Source organism: Silurus meridionalis, chromosome 8 (genome assembly GCF_014805685.1).
Source record: "Silurus meridionalis isolate SWU-2019-XX chromosome 8, ASM1480568v1, whole genome shotgun sequence".
Taxonomy (NCBI): Eukaryota; Metazoa; Chordata; class Actinopteri; order Siluriformes; family Siluridae; genus Silurus; species Silurus meridionalis.
This window is the reverse complement of record NC_060891.1, coordinates 21,527,700-21,552,293: the sequence shown is the minus strand read 5'-3', so window position 1 is coordinate 21,552,293 and position 24,594 is coordinate 21,527,700. Positions and strand designations below refer to the sequence as shown.

The 24,594-nt window shown below is 38.0% G+C and overlaps 2 protein-coding genes across 2 annotated transcripts in view; one reads left to right on the top strand and one right to left on the bottom strand.

The window, feature by feature from the left end:
* rbks (ribokinase) overlaps positions 1 to 16,699 on the bottom strand; it is a 43,951-nt gene extending 27,252 nt beyond the window's left edge. Inside the window, 3 exon segments of the mRNA XM_046855043.1 lie at positions 122 to 254; positions 13,348 to 13,418; positions 16,517 to 16,699. Coding sequence (XP_046710999.1) covers positions 122 to 254; positions 13,348 to 13,418; positions 16,517 to 16,615 — 303 coding nt within the window. The 5' untranslated portion in view covers positions 16,616 to 16,699.
* A 72-nt stretch (positions 16,700 to 16,771) lies between these two features.
* Positions 16,772 to 24,594, top strand: part of babam2 (BRISC and BRCA1 A complex member 2) — a 96,564-nt gene continuing 88,741 nt past the window's right edge. The window contains exons 1-3 of the mRNA XM_046855042.1: positions 16,772 to 16,894; positions 18,035 to 18,187; positions 18,314 to 18,390. Coding sequence (XP_046710998.1) covers positions 18,051 to 18,187; positions 18,314 to 18,390 — 214 coding nt within the window. The 5' untranslated portion in view covers positions 16,772 to 16,894; positions 18,035 to 18,050. The remainder of the gene's footprint in view (positions 16,895 to 18,034; positions 18,188 to 18,313; positions 18,391 to 24,594) is intronic.

Here is a 24,594-nt window from a genome sequence, read left to right as displayed (position 1 = left end):
AGCAGCTCAGTGGTGTGGATCTAATTAAACAGGGCTGAAATAACCCGCTCTGCATGTACATAAAGGCTCGGCCTGAGACGCGCCGGCAGCAGGAAATGAATCTCTTGATGTTGTTTTGTACCTTGCACACCATCGCAGTCTTGGCTCCGAGGCGAGCAGCCTGGACGCACTGATTTGCTCCTTTGCCACCAAAACCGATTAAGAACTTGTGTCCATGTATTGTCTCTCCAGCTTTGGGCAGCCGAGGTGCCTGGCTATAACAAAATACATGTATGTTATACATATAATACAAAACATAGAGTTCACGAAAGCAAGAAATCAAGATGGTCAAACTACACTGTTTCTTTTTCATTAAGTTAGGTTTAAGACACAATACATTATTACATTACATCATAATACATCATTGGTTTTATAGTAATGATTAACATACTGTGATAGGATTAAAGTATGCTGTACAGATTAAGTTGATTTGGTGAAATTTTCTGTGAGGTGAAATTTATTTCAGGGAAGTTGTCTCTATTGTAAGTGCTTTGTAACTGTCAAAGGTCAAAGTTTCCCCTCCCACAGGAAAATCTTCCGAATGAAAAGCTCTGTGAAAGGAAGTGGTAGCTCAGTGATAAAGATGTTCACCTACTGATCAGGAGGAGCACAACCCAGATACACCACCAAAATCAAGGGCCCTAGTTGAGGTTGAGTTCAGTTATTATGAGGTAATTGTAAGTCACTCTGGAAGGCGGCTTCTGCTAAATGCTGTAAAATGTAAATTTATTACTAAAATGTCAAGCTTTTTTTAAAAATTGGTGAAGGACGTTTGTTTACAGCTGATATAATTTACATGATAACAAGAACTAAGGCTATGTCCACACTAAGGCATTTTCATTTGAAAACGCATATTTTTTCTCTGTTCTAGCCTCCCGTCCACAGTGAAATGGGCTTTGTATTCTCAGAAATTTAGCTTTTTGAAAATGCAGTTTTTGCATCGCATTGTGGACTGTGAAAACGAAGGCTTTCGAAAATGATGACGCATTTTTGAGTCATCGCCGCAACGTTTCAAAGAGCCGGAAAGTAAATAAAAGCCAAAAAACGATTGTTTCAAAACGAGTGAAAACAAAGTGTGGACGTGGATCGTTTTTGAACGTCATTTTCAAATTTATCTGGATTAGTGTAGACGTGTAGCCTAATTTGGTCTATTGATGTATTGCAATTTTAAATCTAATTAGAATTAAAATTTTTCTGGAGAGGAAAAATGAGTGGGTGCATAATGATGTAAAAGCAATCCCAAGACATGCTTCATTGCTATTGCAAAGCACCATAAGCACCATCTCCTTCATGTGCCGAGTGTTTTGATGTCCATTATTTTCTGTTGGGGCGTGGTCAATGACGTCACTATGTCACCTCTCAATTCACTCTCCCCAACATTTTGACATATCACATGTTCATGTTTCCAGAATTTTGTATATCTTGGTGGATGTGACGTCACATGGCACCAATACAGAACCCCATGTCGCCACAGCTTTTGCAATTCCATTAGTTAATTGGTTAACATCGCTGTATTATCCAGCAATCAGCACTCCCTACTGTTCTAGGCAATTTTGACCTCCATGTGCATGTAATGTGGATTTTTTTCAGTATCTAATGTGCATTCACTGTAATACTGTAACACTATAACAATATTTATTGTACAGAGATAAATCCCTTTGGGATGTGTTGTTGTTGAAAAAAATCTAATCACTTAAATAATAAACAGGCATGTAAAAGGAGGCACCTTGTCAGGGTGTAATATGACAAGAACATCTGTTTGCTCATGCGGATCTGATTAAGAGAATTTAGTGATGAAGAGAATTTATCAGTCAGGCTCACTAAATGTTTCATTTGCATGTTGATTCATCAGACAGGACATATTCGTATCCGTGTTTTTGATGTTTCAGAAGCGATCCGGTGATTCACTGCAGCTGGTTGAGTAATGTATGTAATGTGATTCATGTACTAAAACGCATACAGATTTCTTGCACTTTAAAGTTCACTCGTTTACCAGCAACAAACTGAAATGAGGTGGGGGAGACCGGAGGGTGAGCATTTCCTGGAATAAATGCTTATAAGTGCTGTTTATGAGTGAAAACATCATGCTCTGCCATCCCTAAATCTCCTAAATATAAGGCTAGGTCTCTGAACTCCAAAAAAAAAAAAAAGGTAATTGCTGCAATGCGTGACATTACAAAACGAGGTCTGTGTATTTCTCACCCAAGCAGAACGAGCAGCCATTACTCAGTCTATTGAAGAAGAAAAAGAAGAAGAAAACAAAACCACTTAACCAAAAAAAGTTATGGCCTGGCTCTGGTCCAGGTCCTGGGTAAGTGTGTGTTTTTGATGGTGGAAGAGGGTGCAGATAAAATTGTTTTTTTTCTGCTTGGCTGGTGATGTTTAAAGAGGGTCTTTTACAGTAATATTATTAGGATGAAAAAAAAACTTTTAGTTACCTGCCTTCCAGTAATCTGGGGGATCTTGCTCTGGACAGTGATGTTAATGAGCTTGTTGTCAAGGCAAAGGAATTTGCTTTGGTTTGTTCAGAGTTGCGGGAAAGCAAACAAAAAACATATGACTAACATGTGTCGACATTCTATCGGATTGAAAGGCATACTTGAAGTTATTATTTAAAACAAAAATACCAAAGGCGAACATGTGTAATGGGGTGAATCAGTGCAAAAGTTCACATCCCTCTCGCTTTGTAGTAGGGTTAAAAAAAAAAAAATAGAAAGTCACTATATATGCACATATATATATATATATATATATATATATATATATATATATATATATATATATATATATATATACACACACACACACACACACACACACACACACATAAACATATACCGTATTTTCCGGGCTAAAAGTCGCTACTTTTTCCCCCACTCTTTGAACCCCGCGGCTTAAACAACGAAGCGGCTAATTTGGGTTTTTACTCGGTTTCACAAACTTCAAGACAAAAAACTGAGCCCTATAACATTAGACCAATGAAATTGCTGAACGGTTCAGGTGAACCAATACATTTTCTTTATATTAAATCAGATGCGCTCCCACTGAATCGGACCGCACGACATCATAAATATGGATGAGGTTCCTCTGACGTTTGACCTGCCGCTCACTCGGACTGTCTACAGGAAATGCGAATCGTTCGTCACGCTGAAAACAACCGGGCATGAAAAAATGCACTTCACCTGTGTTCTGAGCTGCACGGCATCGGGAGAAAAGCTTGACCGATGGTGATTTTTAAACGCACGACGATGCCAAAAGAAAATTAAATTGTTGTGAAAAGAAGGAGGAAGACAGTGAACAATGACTTTCTTGGTAGGCTACTGTTTAGATACAAGCTGTTTAACAGATTCTGTCTTTCGTTAAAGCCTGTGCAAAGTTCATTAGTTTCAGTGTAGACACCTGCGGCATATAGACAGGTGCGGCGTATTTATGTTAAAAATAAAAATCTTTATAAAATTCCGTGGGTGCGGCTTATATTTGGGTGCGCATTATAGTCCGGAAATTACGGTATATATATATATATATATATATATATATATATATATATATATATATATATAGTGAGGAAAATAAGTATTTGAACACCCTGCTATTTTGCAAGTTCTCCCACTTAGAAATCATGGAGGGGTCTGAAATTGTCATCGTAGGTGCATGTCCACTGTGAGAAACATAATCTAAAAAAAAAAATAATCCAGAAATCACAATATATGATTTTTTAACTATGTATTTGTATGATACAGCTGCAAATAAGTATTTGAACACCTGAGAAAGTTTGCAATTACAGAGGGCAAACGTTTCCTGTAGTTTTTCACCAGGTTTGCACACACTGCAGGAGGGATTTTGGCCCCCTACTCCACACAGATCTTCTCTAGATCAGTCAGGTTTCTGGCCTGTCGCTGAGAAACACGGACTTTAAGCTCCCTCCAAAGATTCTCTATTGGGTTTAGGTCTGGAGACTGGCTAGGCCACGCCAGAACCTTGATATGCTTCTACAGATATACAGAGCCACTCCTTGGTTATCCTGGCTGTGTGTTTCGGGTCATTGTCATGTTGGAAGACCCAGCCTCGACCCATCTTTGAAGCTCTAACTGAGAAAAGGAGGCTGTTCCCCAAAATCTCGCAATACATGGCCCCGGTCATCCTCTCCTTAATACAGTGCAGTCGCCCTGTCCCATGTGCAGAAACCCCCCCCCCAAAGCATGATGCTACCACCCCCATGCTTCACAGTAGGGATGGTGTTCTTGGGATGGTACTCATCATTCTTCTTCCTCCAAACACGTTCAGTGGAATTATGACCCGAAAGTTCTATTTTGGTCTCATCTGACCACATGACTTTCTCCCATGACTCCTCTGGATCATCCAAATAGTCATTGGCAAACTTAAGACGTGCCTGGACATGTGCTGGTTTAAGTAGGGGAACCTTCCGTGCCATGCATGATTTCAAACCATGACGTCTTAGTGTATTACCAACAGTAACCTTGGAAACGGTGGTCCCAGGTTTTTTCAGGTCATTGACCAGCTCCTCCCGTGTAGTTCTGGGCTGATTTCTTACCTTCCTTAGGATCATTGAGACTCCACGAGGTGAGATCTTGCATGAAGCCCCAGTCCGAGGGAGATTGACAGTCATGTTTAGCTTCTTCCATTTTCTAATGATTGCTCCAACAGTGGACCTTTTTCACCAAGCTGCTTGGGAATTTCCCCGTAGCCCTTTCCAGCCTTGTGGAGGTGTACAATTTTGTCTCTAGTGTCTTTGGACAGCTCTTTGGTCTTGGCCATGTTAGTAGTTGGATTCTTACTGATTGTATGGGGTGGACAGGTGTCTTTATGCAGCTAACGACCTCAAACAGGTGCATCTAATTTAGGATAATAAATGTAGTGGAGGTGGACATTTTAAAGGCAGACTAACAGGTCTTTGAGGGTCAGAATTCTAGCTGATAGACAGGTGTTCAAATACTTATTTGCAGCTGTATCATACAAATAAATAGTTTAAAAATCATATATTGTGATTTCTGGATTTTTTTTTTTAGATTATGTCTCTCACAGTGGACATGTACCTACGATGACAATTTCAGACCCCTCCATGTTGTATAAGTGGGAGAACTTGCAAAATAGCAGGGTGTTCAAATACTTATTTTCCTCACTGTATATACAACCAGTAAAAATCCTACAATTCCACAATCTAAAAAAATCAGGGGAAAAACCCAAAACAACAAAAACGATTAGAAAGGGTGGGAATACAAGATATTTTTAAATTAATGCCATTTTAATTTTTCCTCTACATAATACAGATGTCATTCAGAGTAAATAAATTAAAGTAAAAAAGATGCCTAGGTGCTGAGGCATTTTGCTGATAAGTTCTGGGTCCAAGCATCTCTGCAAATCAAATCAATACAAATTTGTACTTTTATGGAAAGAAAAATATTTGCCCCATAAGCATTAAACAGTAGTGGAGACTTCACCACATTTTGGGAAATGATTCTGGATGCAATACTATAGTTATAGCTGTATAGTTACCTCTGCATAGTTATCTCTGTATAGTGTATAGTTATTATCAGCGCTATACTCTCATTGCCTGGAGAGAATCGGAGATTTGGCACTAGAGAACCAATTTGGTACCCTAAATTGGTATAAAGGGTATACAAACTTTTGCTCTCAGCAGCTTTTTAAAGATATATTAAGTACTGAAGTAAAGGGCCTGAAGAAATCATGTGTTAATCTTGCTCAATAATCTGACTGCTTTTTAGATTCACGTGTCTTGAGTGTCAACAAGGTCAAAATGGGATCAGTGCTATTTTTGTTCTACATCTTCCAAAAAAAAGAAATATTTACCATGGAAAATGAGGAACAAATGATGTCACTGGTGCAAAACAGATTGCAACATCCAACACGCAACTATTTGCTTTAGAAAGTATTTACTTGTATGTCCTTTGGTAGATGCCTTTATACCTTTTGCCTTCTGAGGGACTTACAACTGAGAAGTTGAGGGATAAGGGCCTTACTAAAGGGCCCAGAACTTATGACCATCCTATCCAGAGTCAAAAGCCTTAACCGCTGAGCCACCACCTCACTACTGATCAGAAAAATTATATTTAAAACAGAATTATATAAGTACCAATGATATTACACAAAAAAATCACACAGGAAGTGCTTTTACAGTAAAATAATCATCCAATGTGTGGTGTTCTACGGCAATGTTACCACCAATAATGGCATGTCCTGAGGTGTTTTCTTCATCTTATACCCCAGTAAGTTCCATTTAATAATGTAGAATGTCAAAAAGAGTTAGAACGGATTCAGGAGTTTAACTGCTGTATGATATAATGGGATTTTAGGTATCCTGATCTTGGTATTACCTTGTCATGTAGTCTATCCTAAACATCAAAAAATGTATAATTTGCCGCCTTCAACATAAACACATGTACATGCTTGGTTTCATACCATCTAACAGTAGACAGGGCAAAGGCACTGACAGGTATAGCTTTTATGTAAAACAGCCTCCCACATGGACTTCAACAAAGAAAGCCTGAAATCTATAATTAAGTTGCAGTAGAAGGACCGTGATGTAATCCAGTTCTGTAGGAGGAATGTATGTGCGCCAGTGACATCTGTCATACGATACAGAGCCTTAAATCTAATGAGGTCTGATTGAGTCAGCGTCTAGAGTCAGGTAAGATGAACCACACCTAGTCCACTGCCCTTGTCTCTTACACACAGACACACAGATGTTTGTTTTTTTCTTGTGGGAACCTTTTAATGACTTAAGTATTAATGCATGTGATTAATGCTGTACCTACACCTTAAAGTAAGTTTTAATTCTGTAATGCTAACACAAAGATTGACACAGATTCTCAAATCCTGACACAAAGCATAGATAGACACTGATTCTAAAATCTACTCAGTAGTAAATACTAAGTCTCAAATCCTCCCACAGACAGACATTAAACTAAAACTTTCTTTTGGCTTCCCGTTAGGGGTCGCCACAGCGGATCATCCACATGTTTGATTTGGCACATGTTTTCACGCTGGATGCCCTTCCTAACGCAACCCTCCCCATTTATCCGGGCTTGGGACCGGCACTAAGGCTTGTGCAACCGTAATGGCGGGGGTTGGTTCCCTGACCGGGGATCGAACCCGAGCCGCAGCGGTGAGAGCGCAGCATCCTAACCAATAGACCACTATGGAAACTTCCCACAGACAGACATTGATTATGTAAAAAACAAAAAACAAAAAAAACAAACAGAAAAATAGGTACAAATTTGCAAATCCTAACACAAGGATTGACACACTGATTCTAAAAAAAAAATCACACACAAATATAAAAAACACAATCATTTTAAGATCTAGCACAAAGCTGCTAAGTCTCAGATTCTCACACAAACTTTTCTTTACAAAATTAACACAAAGATAGATACAAATTCCTGAAATCTAACACAAATATGGACACAAATTCCTGAATTCTAAAACACAGATAGACAAATTCTAAAATCTTAACACAATGAAAAACACTGATTTAAAAAAAAAATTATACAAATAAAACTAACACAAATATAGACACACAAAATCCCAACACAGACTGGTCTGAGTGAGTCAGCGTCTGGAGTCAGATAATGCTAGGCACACCTGCCCTAGTCTCACAAATACCCTATACCTGTACCTCAACCTAACACAAAGTTCACAAATCCCAACACAAAGACAGACACAGATTCAGAAAGCATTCTCAAAGAAAAAAAGTTGATTTAGGCATAAATCCATATCATAAAACGAGGCTAAAGGAAAAACTTAAATACACACTTCTGTTTTTTGGAGAACCTTCCAATAACTTAACGAGCTACAACATGCATTAAATACCTAAATATTTACCTCAGAAACCACAAAAAAATTTCAAAAATCCTCTCATTTATTTATTAATTGTTTTAAAATGAAAGCTTTTTGCATATCATATCTGATCCTTGCTAAGGGTTAAAGGTTTGTTCAGTCTGTGGCAGGAGTGTCTGAGCTTTCGTTCAGTCATGTAGCAAACATCGACACACTCTGTGACTCTCCTGAGCCACGGGACCGCAAACAGGTGTGTGGTGACGTGAGTCGTGCAGTGGGTTGCTGTTTACATCCTTTTCTCTATTTCCACAAAGAAAGGGTGGGAAACCACTGGTGCGGCTTTGCGCAAGACTTTGAACCCACAGGGCCGACACAAAACAAAGTGTTTATTTTCAGAGAAAACCTTCGCTGCTTCTTACAGCCTGACTCATACAAATAATCGAGCGTCAACAATGGAAGATCTTAGTGATCTTAGTTATTATTTATACTGTAAACGAAAGCGATTTTGATTCCACAGCAAGAGGTTTTTCAGCAGCAAGGACTTTCTGACTGTATTTCCGTTCCACACACCTTCCCAACATAGTACTAAAATGGTACTTGTAGTGGTAGTGCCGAATCATTGCTTGCTTGCTCAACATGAGAGGATGTGAATGCTCGAGCTGCTCAGATGATCAGTAGGTGGCCCCCTCTGGCCCATGAGACGGATGGTTCGGTCGCAGACGCGTGCACCACCACGCAGACCAGCTTAACACTTAAAATGAAACTGGATTTTATACTTCAAAGTCATGCGAGCATCTTTGTGTGGTATTAGAAAAATAAATAAAAGACATTCAGACTTGATGCAGCGTCTGGCTTTTAATGGGCAAAGTCACTATCTGGATTTTTAGTCACTTTTAAGAAAACAGGAAAAAAAAAAAGGACAAATGAGGCCACATAGGATTAATGTGGCTGCTTGCTCCTGGAAATTTCACAAAATTGAGAAAGCGATAGTACCTCTGCTGAAAGATTAACAGGGAAAAGTAGACAGAGCTGTTGATGTTTCTTAAGATATTACTTTTCTGCGTGGGCAAGCACCCATCTGCATGACTGCTGGAAAGAGCAGGCTGAGAGGTGCTCGTGTCTGATTAAAGTGATACTCCGGCGTTTTTTCAGCCTAATCCCTTATAGCTACCTGATGACTGTAACCTGTGTAGTGTACACGATTATCACCGATAAAAACTGGAACCCCCTTTTATAAAAAAAATGATAGAACATGGAACTAAAAACGTGCTAGAAGACAAATAAAAGACGTTTATTCACATATGACGAAGAACAGTTTAATTGTAATGAAAGAATTCTTTTTCAAAGAACCTTTTACATACCAACGTAGCATTCAAGTTTCCCTTTAGATGAACTCGGAGACCCAAATCTGTTGCATGACCATGGCCCTGTGCACAAACCCAGCTCCATGAACATATGCTTTACATACATTGGAGTGAAAAATCCTAAATGACCTGCTATTGAGCTCTGACCTCAACCCTTTTGGAACACTGACTGCACCCCAGGCCTCCTCACCTCACCTACATCAGTACCTTTACTCATGCTGTTGTGTCTGAATGATCACAAATCTCCTGGAAAATCCAGTGAAACGTCTTCCCAGTAAAGTAAAGGAATAATAACAGCAAATTGGGACTAAATGTGGAATGAGATGTTCAAAAAGCACATACCAATCTTACTTCTGTCCATATATAAATCCGTATATTTATTTTGTTAGGTTCTTGTACTAAACATAACATCAGATAAACAAAGTTTTAAGTTTAAAACAAGCAGCAAATGATTATTATTTTTATTTTATTTTATATTTTTGCTGTTGCTATTCATATTTTTTTAAATAAGTTGCTTGAGATATAGTACTAGTAATAATAATAATTCTAATAACAATAAAAGCACATACCAATCTTGCGGTCACGTGTCCACGAACCTTTCCTTTTAGTATGTATTATATGTGAGTAAGACATCAGGATACACTGTTATGGAAAGTAACGTTGAGGTGGAGAAGCATCACACTACATTTTTGCAGATTTGTCAATGTCACTACTGCATTTGTTGTTTTCTACACTTAGAGTTTAATGCTTTCTAGAAAAGTGCATTTCAGATAAAGGTCTATTGCCTGGACTGAAAACCTGCTCTTACATTCCAAGAGTTTTAAAAAGCAAAACAAAAGTCAACTCTTTGTTTGTGGTAATTGCACATAGTCTAAGTATGACATTTAATAGAAAACATTTACAACAGAGTTTTTTTTTTTCCCTTTGCCCTGACTTGTAGCTAAAATGACATAGTAATTATTTCCACAGATATGTGTGTGTTTGTTTGTGTGTGTTTGTGTGTGTGTGTGTGTATACAGGACCAAATCCAAATCCACACTCCCACACATCAAGGACGTGGTCACTATGCTATAGTTGCATATTATTTGTGCCCTTATTTGGCCAAACTTCTTCTGAACAAGATGTTCTTCCAGTTTCTTCATAAAAAATATTTACACATGCAGGATTATTATTCCTGGGAACGTTTTATTTCGATACAATGCCATCTATTCTCTTCTTGACTATACTGTATTAAAATTAAGTTCCAGCTTTAGCACTGAATGTTGTGGTAAGAATTGGTAAGGCATCATGCATCATGATGACTACAGAGCCATCTATAAAAGAGAAAGCAAGTCATTTGGATGCTGAGGGAAAGATTATAGTTATACCTATAGCACATTTGGGAGGGGGGGCTTCTATGATAAGAAATTCAACAAAAAAAAAGAAAAGATGAAAAAGGAAAAGCCTGGTGTACTTCCAGTTGGCAAAGCTGTGGCAGGAACTGAAACATCACCAGAGAACAAATGCCTGATCAGAGATATTGAGAAAAGTCTTAATTAAACCATCACCTAAATTTGCTATTGACCCCCATAGTAAATCTGCATCACTGTACATATGTACAGATTACACCATGATCTAGATTGAGATTATGTGATATCCAGGTCATGTGACTACGTGTACTTCTTTTTTACTCATGCTGTTAGTGCAGATACAGGTCAAGAACTTCAGTTAGGCTTCACACCAAGCATCAGAACATGGAAAGAATGGTTCAAGCTCACAGGAAGGATACAATAACAGGAAACGGGCACTCTTTACAATTATGGTGAGCAGAAAAGCATCACACAATGCATGTCAAATCAAGAAGACTGTTATTCTTGCAGCAGCAAAAAATTGACAGTTGAGGACTGGAAAAATTGCGCTGTTTTCAATCTTTAACTGTCTACGGTCGGTTAACCTGTTCCTTGCATAAGTATTCACCCCCACCTGAACATATTCTACAATGTTGTAGTGCTAAAACCTGAACCTGATATAGAGTTAAATTATGAATTGAGAGTTAACTTATGAAGTTGAAACGTCAAGAAAATATTTTTTATTAGTCCCTAAATAACCAATAATTATTAGAAAAATGTTGTACACAGAAATTAAATGTATTTAAAGATATTATTTCATGTAATAAAATACTTCTTTCTATTTTTTTTGTTCGCTACACTGCTAGCTCTATGTTGTATACAGCCATTTCTATGCTTCGGTTCTGGAAAGTTCCAGCACAGTGAATCAGAGTGTCTCATTTAGACATTTGAACAAACCACAGGCTTATTTTATTGCCTATTAAAGCATTACATGTAAACGGTAAAGTACGCATCAAAGTGTACAGTCACTTTGTAATAGAACAGAACCTGGTCCCTGGTTGCTTCTTTATATAATTGCAGTCTATCTTTAATTATGTACACCAAGGCAAATCTATAGCATTGATGTTGATGATGCAAGCGTGTTTGAACTCCATATGGTAGTCATATCAGTGTGTCCAGTTTGACTGTCAATATTTAGAAATGTACAGTTATTGAGTATATAAAAGTGAGGCAAAAAAGGCATTAAACGTGACATGAAACTTGCAACTTTCCACTGTTTAACAATTAAATTCGAAACTAGGTCACATGGAGATTTAAATACCGAGCAACATTCATGTCACAGCAATCAATTTAACTCCAACATGACAAGTAAAGTCAGAGTACAAGCCAAACTAGCATTTGTTGTAGTAGTAGTAGTAGTAGTAGTAGTAGTACACAATAGCAACAACAATAATGAAATAATATTACTAATATTAATATTAACAATACTACTACTATTTTGCTGCTTGTTTTAAACTTGAAATTGTTTATTTGGGTCGTCTGATGGTTTGTTTTGTTGTACGATACCCTAACTAACTAAATATACGGGACACCATATGGACAAAGTTTCCAGACAACTGACTATAAGATTAGTATGAGCTTTTTGAACATCCTATTCCACATTTAGTTTCCATTTGCTGTTATAAGAACCTTTTCAATTCTGGGAAGATGTTCCACTAGATTTTGGAGTGTGCTTGTGGAGATTTGGGCTCATTCAGCCCCAAGGGCGTAAGTAAAGTTAGAACTGATGCAGGGTAAAGAGGCCTGGGGTTCAGTCATTGTTACAATTTATCCCAAAGGTGTTCAATAGGACTGATGTCAGAGCTCTATAGCAGACCACTCAAGATCTTCCACTCCAAACCATGTAAACCATCTCATAATAGAGCTTGCATTGTGTAAAGGAACATTGACATGATGGCACAGGTTCGGGTCTTCTGGTTCTATTAAAGCGAAAGTGTAATGCAACCACATCCAAAGACATTTGTTTACCTCTAACTTTGTGGTAACAGTTTGAGAAAGAACCACATATTATTGCAAAAGTCAGGTGTCCCAATACTTTTCTCCTTATAGTGTATATTACATTTTTTGTTTTTTTGTATTTATCCCTAGATAGATAGATAGATAGATAGATAGATAGATAGATAGATAGATAGATAGATAGATAGATAGATAGATAGATAGATAGTCACTTTATTCATGGCAGAAAAAAAGTCCACACAAAGAAATACGTTCATAGGTTAAACGATTTAACGTTGTTGCTGTTAATTTATTATTTAAAAATGTATATAATTTTATTTAATTGTTCAGCACATTACCATGAAATTCTATTAACTACACACCATTTGAGATTAAAGCTGTTTGCACTCCTCATACTTCAAACACAAACAGTACCACATTTACAATTTCTCCAGTTCTGTTTTTTTTTTTTTTTTTACATTCAGAAATGTGTTTTTAGCTTTAGTCAGCATGACTAGAAGACACTTGACACTGGGGGAAAAAAAATAAAGATGGTACCAACGTGAGACATGTCCAGCATGTGGTGATTCACACCTCTGGAACAATATGAATAACTCGAACAGATGGAAGACAGTTCCTCTGTCTGCTCAATGTGGGCTGCATTTAGCTCCTAATGGAAAGATCCTCTACTTCCACTTATTGTCAGAACTACTTCCACTTCAATCTGTGTGCTGTTCCTTATGTAAAAGTGGTAATAATAGCTAAAGTACCTGTCACATGCATATAATGTGTGATGTGTGAATTACCTGACCAGATCGGTCATACATGAGCCGACTATTACAATGTCCACCTCTTCAGCCATGTCCTGATCCTGATCCTGACACACACACACACACACACACACACACACACACACACACAAATAAATGATCTATCCAGCAACACTTTTAAATCAGTGTATCAGTGCAAAATACAAGTACAGGGCCAATGACATGCAGTTTTCATCTAATCAGAAGTGCAAATAGTAATGTATATAAATAAATCAAAAAGAAATAAGTAAAATAACCTAATTATACAATAAACGTATTTGGGGAGTCCAAAGGTGCAATATATATTACAATAATACTGTACAAGGTGCAATATAAAGATGAACACAAAACGGGAATTATCTAAAAGTGACCATACAGTGCAAGAAGGCAACCTGAGGTAGAATGTTGTAATTTGTACAGCAGTGAGAGAATAGGAATCAGTAGGCAGTAACAGTAAGAGGCATCTGAGACGCGGAATGAATTAAAATGCATCAAGTCACACACATGCGCCACACACACACACACACACACACACACACACACACACAAATAAATGATCTATCCAGCAACACTTTTAAATCAGTGTATCAGTGCAAAATACAAGTACAGGGCCAATGACATGCAGTTTTCATCTAATCAGAAGTGCAAATAGTAATGTATATAAATAAATCAAAAAGAAATAAGTAAAATAACCTAATTATACAATAAACGTATTTGGGGAGTCCAAAGGTGCAATATATATTACAATAATACTGTACAAGGTGCAATATAAAGATGAACACAAAACGGGAATTATCTAAAAGTGACCATACAGTGCAAGAAGGCAACCTGAGGTAGAATGTTGTAATTTGTACAGCAGTGAGAGAATAGGAATCAGTAGGCAGTAACAGTAAGAGGCATCTGAGACGCCGGAATGAATTAAAATGCATCAAGTCACACACATGCGCTCACACACACACACACACACACAAATGTCCAATGCTATGATTTCAATCTGAGATGCAGGAAGCATCTTGAATTCCATTTTTTCCTCTAAATGACTGCCTGCTTACTCTTCTCTCCATCCTGTCATGTCAGAAGAATGTTCAATAGGTTCAAAATAGCTTTAATTGTGCTCCATATTGGACATGTGCCTATTGCACCTGGGGTGATTATTTCCAGACGTGATTGACGACAGCCAAGAAAATCCTTCATTAATTCAATCCCCTGCATGTGGGCTATACATGTGAATAACGGTGCGCTAATCTGCTCAAATCTCTGCAGAAGTCCTCCGGCACTGAGCAAAAGCTTGGCTGCTGGTTATGGGAAAGCCTAGATTTTCTTATTTACTGTTTTTCTGTTCAACCTGCAACACATTAGCAAGACATCAGGTAGCGGATGCGATAAATCTGTAGTTATAGCTATAAAACGTCTCTGACATGCTGTTATGGATCTTGAAGTATTTCGTTAAGGAATCCTAGTGTGAAGTCTAACGCCTGCAAACCTGCATTGGCAAAGGTTTGTAACAGCGCCTTCTATAACAGTGAGGTATAAAATATATACTGGATTATACAAAGATCTAACTAAAGTGCATAACACATTACAGGAAAATGACTGGTTGTTTTTACACAGCAGATTGTAAATCTGTAAGCTACAATTTTAGAACTATGATGGACCTTATCAGACTTCAAACATTAATAATTAATCAGGGACTGAAGTGGAACCAATGGAAGTTAAAGTTCATATATGTGATTTTGCACTAATTAATCATTTACACTGATTATCATATTTAAAATTGATAATACAGGACAAAAATCACATGATAAGTCAGTGTAGAGAAGGAAGAGTACTTCCTGGTGCTCTCCTTGATTCCTGACATTTTCAACCTCCATAGCTGTGACTAGTTTCCCTGAAATCCGCAACATATTAGGATTGAATAATCAATAACAGCAACTTATTTTTTATTTAAAAAAAGTATAATTGAATTTATTGATATAATAAAAAACACTGTGCTGCTTCTCTATTCTGTCCTCGGGGGATGTCTTTCAAAATGATTTCAGCTTTATTTTTTTATATTTAAATGTATATTACAGGTCAAAAATCACATTATATAATAGTGTAGAGAAGGAAGAGTACTTCCTGGTGCTCTCCTTGCTTCCTGATCTTTTCAACACCCCGTAGTTGTGACTTTTTCCCCTGCAATTCGCAATATATAAGGATCAAATAATCGATTAATAGCAATCGATGTTTACAAAAATACAAATACAAATAGAAATGCTGTGCTGCTTCTCTTTTCTGTCCTTAGACACCTTTCAAAAATATTTCACTTATTTTCATATTAAAAATATCACACAAATTTGTAGAGAATGTCCCTGACATTTTTAAGACACCCTGTAGCTTTGACTAGTTTTCCTGCAAAAATAAATGGATCAAATGATTGATTAATTGCAATCTATATTTATAATATATTTCATTGTTATAAAAAGAAATGCTGTGCTGCTAATCTATTCTTCCGCAGACGCAAATCGTTTCTCTTATTTTCATAACTAAAATTAATATTACAGGTCAAAATTGACAGAGAAGGATGTAGAGAAGGAAAGGTACTCCCTGGTACTTTCCTGAGCCCTGACATTTTCCATACTCCATATTTGTGACTAGTTTCCCTGCACAATATATGAGGATCAGAAAATTCATTAAAAGCAATCTAAACTGATAACAAATGCTGTGCTGCTTTTCTATTCTGTCCTTTCAATATTTTTTTCCAACTAACATAAAATCATACTGGAACACATTTAATCATCAGACTTTTCTAATGCAGATCTTTGACAGTCTCTATAATGGCAGAAGTGTTGTATTAAACATGGACCCTGTTCTAGGCATTTCACATAAGCACCCAGTGTGAACTATACCAGGCTTTGGAAATTGCTTTATTTTTATGACAATCTTACATGACAAATTATTCAATCTCACATTTCTTATAGATCTCATGTGTCATATCTGCCTACAGGTAACTCTTAGCAGTATTAACTGTATTAACCATAGATTTCAATCCAGTCATAATGCATGTCAGAATGTACTGGAATCAAAGTGAAATATAAACACACTAAAAATTTTACCTACTGTCCCAAAGGTGTTGTCAGAATAAAACTATTACCCCAACCAGCTTATAAACCTAAGTTCAACTCACATGTACGTTTATGACACACACATGTGTACAGCAGTGGTTTGTGTGTATTGAACTGACATGAGCCTGGTGTATGAATAAGCACGTTACGGGTAAACCCATAGCGTTTCCTATTTAAAAAAAAACCATCCTATATATTATTTTGCTCAAATAATATATTGTTCATCTAGGACAGACGATATAACCACCGTCTGATTTATTTGGATTGATAACTCGGTTGAGGAGGTGCTTGGTAGTGATGATTAACCCCAGGCAGAACAGGCATTAGCACGGACAGCATCACGAAGGACCCCAAAACAACAACCCGGAAGTGGTGAATGTTTTCAGCTAAGCGGCTAGCTACCTCTGTAAATGAAGTAGTGGTGTTTATTTATGATACAGGTACAGAAGAAAATGTCGCGGAATATGTTTGTTTGTGTGTTTTAATACTGGCAAAAACAAAACCCTGAAAAACACTATAGCTGTTGTGCAGTGGATGCTTTAGCTTGTTAGCTTGGCACTAAACTGTAGAATGGAAAGTTAAATGTTGGCGTTTGGGTTTATTTCTGATATTTTGAATTGAACTGCAGCTGTTTGTAATGAATGTTTTATTAAATAGGGTGTCATGCTTTTATTTGTTGACATCGAATGCGTAGAGAGGGCTATTGTTGTTGTTGTTGTTGTTGTTGTTGTTGTTGTTTTATTTATTATTATTAGCAGTAGTAGTGCTAGTAGTACTATTGTTTACAATCACGTAAACAAACAATTACTTGGTTATACCTCGTATTTCACATGATGTTGCAGCATAAAAGCAGATTATAATAGCTATAGAATTAAAATTGGATAGATACATGAAAAGATCAAACGATAGATAGATAGATAGATGGAGGGATGGAGGGATGAATGGATTGCTTGATTGATTAATGGATGGATCGCACAATTGATAGATAGCTACATTGATGGTTAGATCAATCAATCGATATATAGATGGATGGATGGATAGATGGATTGATCATTTTATAGATAGATACATAGATAGAGACATAGGTGGATGGATGGATGGATAGATAGATAGATAGATAGATCGCTCCATCAGTCAATAAATAGATATATGGATGGATATTTAGCTTTTTATTTATAAAGATTTGTAAAGTGAGATGGTGTCTATATCAGATGCCTTGTAGTGAGTAATGTTAGCCTTCATCACGATTAGTGCCTAACATAGCGCTGATAATTAAGGTTTTGAAGCGAAATCCTGTTTAAAGATGCTCTTGTTAATATCTGTACTGTTGAGCGTGTTTAGCTAGTTCACTAGTTGTATTCGTCCAGTGTTGAACGCCGAACACCGTAAACTGTTGTGTAAATCAGCCGAGCGTTTCAACCTGCTGTTTCCCGGAGGAAGTACACCAACATGCAGAACCAAATCACAATTTTTGAACCAATACACAGGGACTTTATACATACCGAGTTGTTATCACAGCACCAGAGCATCTCTGGAATCCAAAACTAATAATTACATTTGTGTCATTTTTGTCTATTAAGAGCCTTCACTGGAAACATGAACAGCCTTTCTCCAGAGCTGGCCCTGAGCCGGATGTCTCCCGAGCTGAGGCCGTTACTTTGCACTGTTGTACGCAACGGCCGTGTCGGTTTAGATTCCACCAACTGCCTGCGGATCACCGACCTTAAATCTGGGTAGGTGCTGAATAACTTCCACTGAAACATGAGTGTTTTGTATAACAGTGTTCAGATCATTTATCTAACTGACCTGCATTTAGGTGTCAAATCCTGTCCATCATTCTTTGTTTTCATTCTCTTCAGTTGCACATCTCTGACTCCAGGGCCATGCTGTGACAGATTTAAACTGCACATCCCATATGCTGGAGAGACTCTGAAATGTAAGTCGGCTTCCTCCTGAAACACGTCGTCATTAAAGATGCATGATTGTATATATAGCCATAAAGTCATCAATAAATGGCTAGACAGGAGAACACCTGCAAAACACTAGAGATGCTATGAGTGATTTTTAACAATGAAAGAGGTGCAGAAATGATGTCTAGGATTGTAAATAAATGGAAGTGATATAAATGATACTGTTACAGTTCAGCAGATGTACTTCTAGACTGCTGAAATCATTCTTGAAGTAGACAGAATTAGCAGCACTATGTGTAAAATGGAAAGAAGCAGTGATTTGGCCTCTGAGGAGCCTAAAAGACAGCGCTTCAGGACGCATTGAGTGCTCATGTTAGTTCTCACTCTCTGGTGTTTTGTAATGTTTTAAAGACTATTATCACACTCTTGATATCACTCAAATGAGGACAGGTTCCCCTTTTGAGTCTGGTTCCTCTCAAGGTTTCTTCCTCATACCATCTAAGGGAGTTTTTCCTTGCCACAGTTGCCACAGGCTTCTCATCAGGGATAAATACACATCATTCCCTTTAATTCCTACGCTGCTTTGAGACAATGACCATTGTAAAAAAAGCGCTAGAGAAATAAGCATTCAGGAGTTTGTGGGCAGTGAAAAAAGAGGGCATTTTAAATGCTTGTCTCAGGATCTAACTAATGTCCAGTTAACTGTAAAATCAGAATGCTTGGTAGTTGTATTAGAAGCTGTAGCTGTATACACTTCTTCTGAGGAAGTAAAGACCACCTGATGTAAAGAGAAGAAGTGAAAGGAGCGTGGAGAAAGAAAAGACGAGAGCAGGTCTAATACTTCCTGTATGTGTGAATGCTCTGAGATCAGACTTTGCACTTTCAACTAATACATGGACGAAAGTCATAAGCAGAGAATGTATACTGTATATATTGTAGCTTCTGGCTGAACAGCCTCCAGTGGTTTCCCATCTGAATCAGTCCACCTCTTAATACCATCATTATTATGATACGGCTATAAAAATATCAATATTGGACAGAAACACAGTATAACAGAGCCCTGCATCTAGGGCATCACACAGCATAGAGCGACCTCGCACAGCATAGAGCGACCTCGCACAGCATAGAGCGACCTCGCACAGCATAGAGCGACCTCGCACAACATAGAGCTACATCGCACAACATAGAGCTACATCGCACAACATAGAGCTACATAACAGAACACAGAGCAACATTACATAACATATAGCTACATAACAGAACACAGATACATTACACAACATAGAGCTACATAACAGAACACAGAGCTATATTACACAATATAGAGATACATTACACAACATAGAGCTACATAACAGAAGACAGAAATACATTACACAATATAGAACTACATCACACAATATAGAGCTACATTACACAACATAGAGCTACATAACAGAACACAGAGCTATATTACACAACATAGAACTACATTACACAACATAGAGCTACATAACCGAACACAGAGCTATATTACGCAACATAGAACTACATTACACATCATAGAGCTACATTACACATCATAGAGCTACATAACAACACAGAGCAACATTACATAACATATAGCTACATAACAGAACACAGAGAAACATTACACAATAAAGAGCTACATTACACAACATAGAGCTACATAACAGAACACAGAGCTATATTACACAACATAGAACTACACTACACATTATAGAGCTACAATACACAACATAGAGCTACATAACCGAACACAGAGCTAAGGGTTAAAGTAAGTGTCTTTGCCACATTAATTGCATCGTGTGCAACCGAGTGCAAACAGTGCAGACAAAAGGCCACGCAACAGCACTGAAAAGTAAACCTACTGCATAATATGTTATACAGTACAATGTGCAAAAGACAGAACTACACAATGTTGTGCAAAAACAGCAAGAGCTGCAATCAATAGGTGCAAAACAGCATGTAAACAGTATAACATGATTAGATATAATATGAGTGGTGCTGAAAACATGGACGTGTGTGTGAATTGAAATGAGTATTTAGCATGTGTATGAGTCCAGGTTGTACAGTTCAGTAACACACATTTGAGTTACAGCGTGAGGTGTAAATGTCCGTTAGAGCGAGGAGAGAGACTCCGATGATCTCGGCCGTCCTCACTATCCTCTGTAGGGTTTTGCGATGCATGATGGTGCAGTTTCCAAACCAGGGAGTGATGCAGCTGGTCAGGATGCTCTTGATGGTCCCTCTGTAGAACATGGTCAAGATTGGCGGGGTGGGTGGGGGTCAAATATTTAAGGAAGTGCAAATGCCAATGCGGTTAGATTTTTTTAGGAGGCCTTAGAGTCAGCTAATTGAAATAACCAATCAGTAGGACACAGTGTTGCAGTGTTGACAGTTATGGACTTACTGCAGTTGCGTTTGACTAAAATCTCGTTGGATAGAAACTCAAACCGAAACTCAGATGCGCTGCGAGAAACACTATCAAATGAAGAGCATAGACAATTGGAAAGATTTAAATGCATATTGATAGACACAAAACATTAGAAAACATATATGGTGTCTCACAAAAGTGAGTACACCCTCTCACATTTCAGCAACCATTTCAGTAGATCTTCTCAAAGCACAATACTATAGAAATGAAACTTGGATATATTTTACAGTAGTCAATGTGCAGCTTTTATAGCAGTAAAGATTTACTGTCCATTGAAAATAACATACAGCCATTATTGTCTAAACAACTGCCAACAAAAGTGAGTGCACCCTAAGTATACACGTCAAAACTGTGTCCAAAGTGTCAATATCTTGTGTGAGCACCATTGTTATGTAGCACTGCCTTAATCCTCCTGGGCATGGAATTCACCAGAGCTGCACAGGTTGTTGCTGAGATCCTCTTCCACTCCTCCATAATGACATCATGGAGCTGCTGGATGTAAGACACATGGTGCTTCTCCACCTTCTGCTTGAGGATCCCTCACAGGTGCACAATAGGATTCAGGTCTGGAGACATACTTGACCACTCCATCACCTTTAACTTCCTCAGCAAGGTGTGATTACTTCGGGTGCACTCACACTTGTTGCCAGTTGTTTAGACAGTAATGGCTGTATGTTGAGTTATTTTCAGAGGACAGTAAATCTATACTGCTCTACAAGCTGCACATTGACTAGTCCAAGTTTCATTTCTATAGAATTGTCCCTTTAGAAGATGGTTGCTGAAATGTGAGGGGTGTACTTACTTTTGTGCTTTTGTGTGATATTGTAAGTCAGAAATTATGATTCATTCTGGCCCTGACAGTCCAGCACTGGTTAACAGTAAACATTCGTGCTGGAACAAATAAGGGTAATAAAGTATTTATTAATACATTAACAAAAAACAGTTTTTATAAATTCTATAACTATGAATTTATACACAATAAATTATTTTACTTGTCTTCATTCTGTCCTGGTGCAGATTGTAGCATATTTGATACTCTCTGGTTCCTAAAATTAACCTTTTTTTCTTGTTTAATGGTATTTGTATATTTGACTTACAAGGAAAGCTTCTATAGATGTAAAATACAGCTCCGAATGAAGTAACCAAAAAAAAAAAAAAAACCCTGATTTGGCCACAGTCATAATTCGAACACTTGTGCAATTCATTGACGTTGCTCAAAGCCCCGACATTTCATCACCAGCACCGTAGAACCTGTTGGTACCGCGGCGTTTAAATAATGATAATATCTGGATTGGTTAGTCAGTTTTACAGTAAACACGTAACAAGACGTAGGACTGTCACCCCCACTCGCTCAACCACAAGAATGTGTGAGACTGTCTGGAAAAAGAGAATGGGCCATGCAGGAAATAGTTCAATTCTACTTCAGCACACTTGACTTTGTACGTCTTTTTATCATTGCTGCTCACCAATAATGTCTGATTTCAGTTAATATGCGCACCAGCCTGGTGAGTGTTGCTTCTAAATACCACAGCTCAGTAAGAAGCTGCTTAATGTTCCTAAACAGGGTTTGATATTAATTATAACACAGCAGTGATCTTAATTGAGGTTTCTGGCAATAGGCGTGAGTCATGAAGCATTCAACTGTCGGTCCTTCTGGCAGGCGCGTGGTATTTTTTATTTATTTTTTTTGAGAAAGACTCGTTCACAAAGGTAGTGCACATCCGCCGTTTTTTCCACCACTTGATTTTATTGATTGTTTCGTAAAGTAACCGGATCTTTGCGAGGTATCTCGTAAAGCACACCGCTTTAGCACCGTGTCAGTCAGTGTTGCACGGTGTGCAGGAAAAACAACTCAGTTTATGCTTAGATTCCTTTCAAGGAATTAGTTATCCTTTGATGCCGGTTATTCGTTTATATGAATACACCGGCCATGTAATTATCTCTGTAATCGGCTTAGATGTGTTTTCGTGTTGCCGGTAAACAACTGAAAAAAAAGTCCGTTCGGGAACTGCTTTTTTTTCATTTCACAACATCTAGCGGTCAACAACTCCTTGATGACTCAAGTGTGGTTTCATAACTCAAAGCCTTTTTTGGGTTAATGACTCGTCTGGACGTTTGTGTCCAGCACTCCGGATTGAAATTGGGCTCCTGTGAAACATAGCAGGACATTTTACAACTAGTGCTATTTAAAAAAAATAAATAAAAAATGATGCAATACATGATGCTCATCAGGTTAATGCTTTGAAAAGACTTACACATGATGCAGGACACAACCGAGCTGTTGTCCATCACTCTTTTCAATGTCCCATTTGTTCCACTGTCATATTAGAGCATTGAAGGGGGAAGCGAATCAAATAAAGACCAACTATTTGATCCATGAATGAATCTCGGATGTCCGGTTGCATTTTAGATCATGGTAAGCTGTATGCATAAAAGTATTGGGACACCAGACTTTTCCATGTATATGTGGTTCTTTCCCAAACTGTTAGTACAAACTTAGAGGCACACAATTTTATAAAATGTCTTTGGATGCATTTTTTCCTGCATGACGATGCTCCTGCCCACAAAGCCAGCTCCACGAATATACATGGGTTTAAATGGGTTGGAGTGGAAGAACACCTTATGAACACCGTATTTAACACCTTTTGGAAAGAACGTGAACGCTGACTGAACCCTAGGCCTCCTCACCTCACCTACCTCAGTGCCTGACTTCACTTTTATGGCTGAATCAGCACAAATCACCACTAGCACACCCCCAAACTTTAGTAGAACTTCTTAACAGAAGGGCGGAGGTTCTAATAACAGCAAACGCGGACTAAATGTCAAATCGGATGTTCAAAAAGCACATACCAATCTAATGCTCAGGTGTCCACAAACTTTTGTTCATGTAGTGTACTTCTAAATGTAAATCTGCAAGTTGTTTAGGATGGATTTTCATTTTAATTGCGCCACATGCGTATCGCGTCGTTAAGCCCATTATATTGCTCATAATTGCAATACATGTACTGTAGTTGACCTGGAAGACATGGCTGTGATTGCGCTTGATGTGATTTCTTTTGAAACAGAGTGGAAATGTGGGGTTTTTTTTTTGCCTTCGCAGTCGAGCAATAAAAACCGAGCAGCCTGCTGTTTACATGCAAATGTGTGCCGCTGAAAGAAACCCAGTGTTTCCCTTTTTTAATCGCCTACTTTGATTTACTGCCCAAAAAGCTTCAACTCCAGGGGTGTTTCATGGTCCCTCTAACACTGATGGGTTAATGACTAGTCAATATCTTCTTCGACATCTGGGAAGAATGGATTACAGGTATTTCCTTTAACCACTGTGACTGATTTATGATGAACATCAGCTTGTTTTTTTTCTCAACTCCATCAATGGAAAAGTACTGCCTGGTGTTTGATTTTGCTCACAGCTCCTTGTTTGTGGAGTAAAAAAGACATCATGTGCTTGTAGAAGTAGAGAAATTGAAGCTTAGCTCTCATTGACCAGATTTTAAAGTAGTTTTGAATTGGGGCTTGTTGGATTTGTTTTTGATGGAATGAAGTATGGATTCTGTTTATGAACCAAAAGTTACTCCAAAGCATGGGAAATGATCTCCATGCAAGTCCCCAAGCAAAATAAACTTTACCTTATTTACTTTCAGGGCATTTGGCAGCCCTCCTTATTCAAAGTGTCTTACAACTGTCTTACAGCTCAGTGGTTAAGATGCTGAACCTCTAATCATAAGGTCACTAGTTCAAGTCCCAGCACCACCTAGATGCCACTGCTGGGCCTTTGAGTAAGGCCCCTTAAACC